At 41.6% G+C, this 8,079-nt stretch overlaps 1 protein-coding gene across 1 annotated transcript in view; it reads right to left on the bottom strand.

Annotated features, from left to right (window-relative positions):
- The window catches only part of col4a2 (collagen, type IV, alpha 2), a 62,318-nt gene extending 59,524 nt beyond the window's left edge, over nucleotides 1-2,794 (bottom strand). The window contains exons 1-2 of the mRNA XM_030787603.1: nucleotides 2,752-2,794; nucleotides 2,612-2,663 (exon numbers count right to left, since the gene is read on the bottom strand). Coding sequence (XP_030643463.1) covers nucleotides 2,612-2,663; nucleotides 2,752-2,783 — 84 coding nt within the window. The 5' untranslated portion in view covers nucleotides 2,784-2,794. The remainder of the gene's footprint in view (nucleotides 1-2,611; nucleotides 2,664-2,751) is intronic.
- Nucleotides 2,795-8,079: the final 5,285 nt, after the last annotated feature.

Here is an 8,079-nt window from a genome sequence, read left to right as displayed (position 1 = left end):
TGTTTGTAGTTTCAGTGAGTTCGCTAATGCTGAACAAACCCAGCCTCTTAGGATGAAGCCTGTTTAAAAATAGTTTGTCCTGCAGTTCAGAGTCACTGTTGCGGCTATACCAACACAATGCACAGAGCCAGCCTTCAGTGGTGTCACAAGTTCTTCATCAAGGAGGCAAAAAATCAGATAAGGCCTCCAACAAAGAGGTTGCTTCTTCATCTAAGGCAAATCACTTTAACTCCAGAAAAGCCAGGGTATGATATTAATATCTTGTTATGGAGCAGAGGGACCTCCTGACAGTAATATTCCTGTGTCCAAAGCACATGCTTTTTTGCTTCGTGCAGGGGTGCGGTTGCTAACTTTAGAGGATAAACATACAACAACATGCCCTCGGAAAAGCAGCACATGGAGATTCCACAAGAAAGAAAGAAAGAAAGAAAGAAAGAAAGAAAGAAAGAAAGAAAGAGAGAAAGAAACATCTGTACAGCTGAAAGTTTCAGGTTCCCTCGTGTGCCTGCCCCATTCCCTTTCCCATAATCTTTATAGGCTTCATGACATCCAGTAACTTTCGGTAAAAAAAAAAAAAAAAGTCTATGGACAGCAGTAAAACACAAAAACCGTTGTCCAACCGTTAGTCCTGCATGTAAAAGACAGTTATAAAAATGCTGAGGTGAATGCTCAGGGGCAGGACCGTCTTATCTTTTCCCCACATGAGTTTTGATATTTCTCTTAACAGAAGTTGGTAGTTGTTCAAGCCAGCTTCAGAAGCATGTGGGAAAGGCTGAAATGTCTTCTAGATTACCTGCGATGACCTGGTCTTGTTCTCTTTTCTTTTACCAAATATAGTCTCTAAAAACAGTGCCCACCTTTAAATTATTTGTCAAAGGGAACACTGTTAGTGGCAAAAGTCAACTGCCAATTGACATTCCAAATTAGCCTCTGCTCGTTGGTGTTGGGAAGACCAAGAGGTCAACATATGAGTCAGGAAGAAAACACGTCTTTCTTTGGAAAACATCCTCACATTAAATCCTCATTAACCTCATTGCTCCCTCTCTGCTGCTGGACATTTAATCTACAGTCTCCAGCAAAAGAGCAATTACAATTATTCATTATTCGCAATCCTTTCTCAATGACGTCCAATAATCTCATCCATTAAAAATCAGTCACATTATAGATTTTTTTTCCTAGAGATCAAAGCAGGTTTCAGATCAACCTTTACATTTAGATTCATCTTAACGATTTGACTAGATGAACTTTTGGCTTAAAAAGTTTTGGCTGCGTGAGCTGCAGTTGTTTAATCATGCTTTGTTTATAACAAATTAAGTAAATTAGGTAGGAATTATAATCGCTTTTGTGAACTCAAGAGATTCCAACAACTGGTGTTCCTGATACACAAGTAGGCTATGTATTAACCAGGAAAACACATGTGCCAAATAGATGTTTGAAAGTAAACTGAGCACGTTATTTTAAGGGTGTTAAGCACAAATGTGGCTTATGAGACAACAGATATCGCCTGACGTGAAGATAAACAGGATGAAAATAGGGACTCATTGGCACCTTTGCTCCGTGAAAATCGTCTCAGTTGTTAATGTGAATTATCAGGTGCTTAACTTTTTTGACTCACATAAAATCACTCATTGAAAAGTTGCGAAATAAAATGCATCACAGAGCTCAATCCACCACGTTTTCCTCAACACACATTGGAAGTGGAATAGATCATATAAATTTTAAATGGCTGATAATCGGTCGATAATTAAGATAGAGTTTAACAAGGAGAATCCAGAATTGAACTGAACATAGGATGCCTACAAACACGTGCCTTCAGAGGCCTGAGACCACCCCCACCCCTTTTGGCACACGCACAGAAAATGAGAGAGGAACAGAGAGAGAGAGAGAGAGAGAGAGAGAGAGAAGGAGTTCTGTATATGAGAACACAAACAAAAGTCAAAATGCATACACCATTGGCAAGGATGAGGAGGGAAAAGATCTTTAGTTTCATGTCTTAGTTTTGGCTAAGAGGATTAAAACAGAAAATCACTCCCGCATTGGGAACACATGTTTCTCTAATTTACCTCAGAGTAATCTTAAGCACCGTTCCTCTCCTCGGCTCTCTCGGTAGGCGGTAGCCCAATTCCATTAGGCACTAACAGCCATGGCTAATCAATGAGGGATTTTACAGCTTTAAGACACAGCGATTAGGGCTAATGGTCAATGGCAGCATTTTGAAATACATGGCATGAGAAAAAGTGTGACACAGAAAGGGGGGGGGGGCAGAGAGAGAGAGATAGAGAGACAGAGACAGAGAGAGAGGGAGGAAAACCACTGCACTTAAGGCTTGTTACAATTATGGGCTCCAAAACATTTATCATAAACTGACCGTGTAAGACACTCCACATTTGACCTTCCCATACACAAATAACCTGGGGTGCAGAAACAGTAATATCTCTCTACAGAGACATAGAAGGGGAGGCACACACTCAGATGTAAGTGTGGCCTTCAGTTCTACATGTAAGTCTGTTGTTCGCTGTGCAAAACAGTTTATTGTGTCTTCAATAACATATCATAAACTATGGTTGCAAGAGAGGGGTAGAAAAAACAAAAACAAAAAAAACAAACTTACTGCGTGGACTTCTGATGTTAAGATCAGGACAGTTAGACAAAGGAACAAAAGCCTGTAAATAAATGAAAAGTGTATTTAAAACCAAGTTACATATACCTGTGAACAGAAGTCCTGTCAGGACGTCAAAGAGTATGGCTTACCTCAAATTTTTGGTGTAAGTCGCCCCCTCCATTCGCGCTTCAGATTTCCTCCCCGTTTGCCTAGCGTGCAGCCTTAGCGGTCTCTTATTTCATGACAACATGGGACGTATCTTGCGATTTAAGACAGGATTGTTAATAAAATTACATAAATAAAGACGTTACAGAATAAAATGTCTCTCTAAGTTTCATGGTCAACTTTCAAAAACACCTGTTAGACTTGATTTGAGTGCCTGTGAAAAACACGAATAAAATAGCTTGATGCAACGCATGTCAGCACTTAAAAACACTACACAATGTGGATGTTATAAAGAAAAACAGGCATCTACATCTTATGTCGGCAGCTGTGCGCTTTAAAAATAGTTACTCTTATCAACTCTTAACAATAATTACCATCCATAGATATCGAACTTAGCATGCATAATTGATCAAGTTTCTGTACGGAGAAGTCAGCATCGGGGGAAATATCGCTACAATACTAAAAACTGCATCGTACATGCACTACCTCTCTTTAAAATATTAATATAGATGAATGCCAAACATATCAGATAGATATAAGTGTAGTGAAAGTAAACGTAACTGACTACCTCGCGTCTTGCATTCAGGGTCCGGTGTCCTCGAGAGAAGCGCAATTGATGGGCGCGAAGAAACGGAGAACCTGAGATCCGACTGTCCTCGCTTTTTGAAAAGATTAAATAGATCTTTGGTCACTTAAAGTTTGTAGAAACTTTCTTCCAACAATCTAGACATGCAAGTGTTGGTTTGTTTCTGAGGGTTGCCCTCGTGCGCATTGATGAGGGTGGTCGTTCACAGGGGGTGGGGTGGATTCATCAAGAAGAAGTTACTTGGTTCAGAGACACATAACGTCGCAAGCAAAGATGCAGGTTAATCTATAGTTTAAGCTCCAGTTGGAAAAGTAGTCATTTACCAATAGCGGAGAGCAGAATCACTCCACAGGTTGTCTTTTAAGCACCTTCTGCAGAATTGTAACTACAAGGTGTCCCGCGCGCACGGTTGCGATGCGCCTCTCTTGTGGCACCGTCTTTCTCTTGGCAGCTATCGCATACAACATTGACAAGACAATAGCTAAGGTAAGTGTATTTTAACCCTACACTATAGTTGTTTAGTTGCTATTCATAATGTCACCTCAAAGTGACATGTGTAATTGTTCAATATTTTCTCTGACACAAACTTATGTCCGTTTATTCGTGGTCGCGATTAGGGAACTAGTGTTTTAGCGCGTAAAGTTCAAATTAAACAATTCACAAGCACGATTTGAAAGGGGTCGTTCTCGGCAAAAGAGGTACATTCATTAGTCTCTCAGGAAGGAGAAATCTGAATTTGCCTTAACTGAAGTTCGGGCAATGATTTGACGCAGCTAGGGCTTGAAGAAGGGTATGCATGCTCAAAGATTGAGAGAATAGGCACTGTAGTTTCTGGAAATATGGACTGGAAGGAGTTTTACTTTGCACTTGTACAATTTAGGACCAGTTTAGGAAATCGACTTTGTTGTTACCGAACTTTTATTATTCACTCTCAACTATATCCTCGGAATTAAACTATTTCTTCAAACTGCACCTTTTTTCCCGTTGTTTCTTAAAACGGGTACAAAAATTGAATTTTCAAGCCTTTGCGTACAAAAATTCTCCACTTTTTTTTTTTTTTTTATCAGACTTTATAATATGACTGATGTGTGTATACGAGTTATGATGTACTTAGAAATCACTGCATGCTTCAGGTGGAAGTGTGGGGCTTCGGACTCGTTTCCTCCGCTGCTTTTGTACTGGTTACACCCACTCACGTCAAGAGTCTGGGAAGCTGGTTAGGCAGAGGAGGGGCCAGTGGTCACTGGGCACGTGCTTCTGCTCTTTGGTGCTGTTGTGCTGGACACTGAACTTGTGTTCGTGTATATGTGCTTGTGTGTGTGTGTGTGTGAGAAATTTAATTTTCTAAGTCCCTATAAGTACAGGTGTACCGTTAAAAGCATAACATAAGCTCTTAGCTGTTTCTTAGCTGATCTCATCATATCTATGGTACCTTTATAAACAGATGTTCTTACCGCCGGCTGGAATTCCTTTTTATCCCAGAGAATCCAAAACATGCAGTTCCCACATACTCCGAATGTTGAGAGGATACATTTTCATTAGTTTTAAAGTAGCAATACCGAGGGGAACCCGACAGTCGAAGATTGTTTAAATTCATTCAAAGTGACTATGCTCTCTTCCCTTGTTGTATTTGATAGTTAGACTTGGTTTGTTGGGCTGGTTGCCAGACTATTGTGTTTTTTGTATGTCTCATGATTGCGCCTGCTATGGTCATTTGTAACGATATACATTGTTCTCACTAAGGGCCCCCAACTTCTCCCTACTTCTTTCCGGAAACATGTTACTGAGAAGAGTGCGCAGACTTTTCACAGGCTAGGTGACAGATTAAACTTTTTTTTTTTCAATGAAAAGTGTTCCACCATTGAGGGAGGTGGCAGAGAGTTAGGGAGGGTAGAACCCTTTAAGCTGACCAATAGGAAATGACAATAAATAACTTTCATGAGTTTCTCTTACACACCATAACAGTAGTCTTATATGGCCCTGAACTTCTGTCCATTTGGTTCAGTTTTGAGTCAGGTATAGTATTTACGTTACTGTATGGTCATAATATTGTTCAGTAAGTAGGTTAGAGTCTTGTCCTATGGCCCCTCCCCCGGTTACTTGACCTGCTTATCCCTTGTTTTCTAAGAATTCAGCAAGACTTCACGTGTTTCTAGTTTGTAACCTATCAGATTAGCGTTGCAGGCATCGTTCACTTCCACCAATTAATTTACTGCTTCTCGGATTAAACAGAGCAGTCCCCTGCCAGTAACACACAGTTATCATCCCCCAGTGAATTATATTAATACTGCACTGATGATGTGGTTTTTGGAACACTGTTATTCCCATAACATTGACATGGCTCATTGCAACCACAGTTTATGTACAAAGATGTTCCTCCTCTAATACTCCCAGACTGAGTCGAACATTACTCTTTGAAAGATCCCCGTCCACTAGTTTACGAAGTCATCTAAAGATTAACTGCGACCCTATGACCCTGGGACACCTCTCTAGTGACTGTTAATCATATTTCACACTTCCTGAGCTGAGTGTATCTTTTTAGCTTCTACTGTAAATATCACTGGGACATCCATGATGAGGAAATGATGTCATTTCAATATCAGAGGCCTGTCAAAGGTGTGGGCATTTGTTATTTTCATCCGGCTGTAAACGATTATACTGCATGTGGTAGGAGACTGTAGGTTATTTTTATGAAGGGTTCTCTTTCAGGACCTGCTGCACTTGGCTGAGTGAGTAAGTGAGTGGGTGTTATTTGTTTAGATGGTAAATCCATTAGATTAGATTGGAAGAGTGCATGTTTGCATGTATGTGTTCCTGTGTGTGTTTACATGTGTGGGTGTTCATGTATGTGCATGTGTGTGTGCGTGTGCATGCGTGCGTGCATACGTGCGTGCGTACGTGCGTGCGTGCGTGTGTGTGTGTGTCTTGATGGAAGGATAAGTATCATGGACTTGATGTTCACTTCAGAGACCCTCCTGCGCAGATTGTGCTGTTCCTTACTTTCCCTGGGGACGTTGGCTGGAATGCAAGTGCACGGGAGGCAACGGCTTTGTTTACACTCCTGACTCTCCTCTCACTCCCTCGTTCTGCATTTACTTTACAGGCTCAATCATCATCCTCCCCCCCCCCCCCCCCATGTATAAAACATAGTTTTACATGATCTCATGAATTATGCTGTGGACATTTCATTAAATTATGGTTCCTAGCTAAAGGTTAGCCTATGTTATGTTAAGAAGACAGAACAACTGTATCTTTTGAGCTTTGAAGACTAAATACAATCAGGATAAGAATTTTGCATCAGATTATTCAGGTTCATGAGCAATCTAGGTCTACCTGATCAACCAAGGAGAGACAGAATGGAGACATAAATGACCCATGCCACAGTCCCCAAACATGCAGCATGTGGACAAGCCTCTTAAATGTGTGTATTGCAAGTTGGGGGGTGGGGAGGGTTGTAGGGGTTAGGAGAAAGAGGAGGTATTTAAGAGTCTCTCAAAAATATTTGTGTAATCCAAAGTGTGTGTTCTGGGTGGTCTTGGAAAGTGTTGCTGTTATACTCTCTGACCACTCTGGTGTTGTCCAAGCTGCGTAGCAGGTAGCAGGAGAGGATTAACTGAGGGTGGTATCCACTACAAAAAACAAAACAAAACAAAAAAACCTCACACCATTTGTAGATTGTAAATATCACCAGGAGGGCCACTAACTCTGGTTTATTATGGCTCAAGCCAAAGAAGAATATTGTCAGCTTTGAATAGTCATCAGAAGGGGTTTTTTTTCCCCTGCGGTACCTAGCAATCCTGAAAAGACAGGCAAGGAAATGTTTTGAAACTGCATTGAGAAGAAACAGCATATCCTTGAAACAACATTAATCTCTAGGCACATATTTGATTTGGAAAACAGCAGTGCATATTGTAAGTTATTAGCAAAAGCTACCGAATGATTTTAACAGAACATGAGCAGCGTATGACGTGTGCAACTCTGACATTAAATGCTGCCTTTTAAAGCTGTGAAGAAAAATATCTTGAGGTTCAGGTATCCCAAGGGAAAACATTGAACCTTTGTGTTTAACATGGCAGCGAGTTGCCTCTTGTCAGGAGGAAGTAGCATTGAAGATTTCCTTACTCTTGAACATGTCAAATTTCCTTTCCAACTCGGGGGGCGCAAGTTTTGGCCACCACATTCCCTCCCTGTCAGACCTTATTCTGTGCGACTGGGGAGAGCGGATTTCAGCCGCTGCCGAACGGGAAGTCCGGAACCTTGGCAGCGGAAGCTGGAATGTAAGCTGGGGCTAGGGCGATACCCATGTCAGATCCTTTGGTTTCGCTCGTTGGGTTTCGGCCTACGCGGCAGCCCCCATGCCATGTTAAAATGTCCATCTGTCCTGCCAATCAAACCCCCAGAGGAAGACGTCTCCAGTACAATAGTAGAAGTCGAATCTGGACGTGCTAAAAGAGTTGCAAAACACCAAAACATCCCTCTGAAGAGGTACTCCAAGAACAACCTGTGAGCCAGGATCTGGATCCATGGAAAGAGCTGTGCATGGTCTACTACATGAACGTGTGCCCTGTTGCCTCTCCCCGGGTGCTCTCACACATCTCAGTCAGTCACTCTTTAAATCATGTTCTCATCACCAGTTCTTAGTCACCCGTGTTGACATTGTAACATAGAACGGCGTGATTGAGATACCAGACTGCCTTCATGGTGTCTCCTAACGCTGTGTGAGTCG

Source organism: Chanos chanos, chromosome 10, assembly GCF_902362185.1.
Source record: "Chanos chanos chromosome 10, fChaCha1.1, whole genome shotgun sequence".
In the NCBI taxonomy this organism is placed as follows: domain Eukaryota; kingdom Metazoa; phylum Chordata; class Actinopteri; order Gonorynchiformes; family Chanidae; genus Chanos; species Chanos chanos.
The sequence above is the reverse complement of the archived record's forward strand: the minus strand, read 5'-3'. Positions and strand labels throughout refer to the sequence as shown.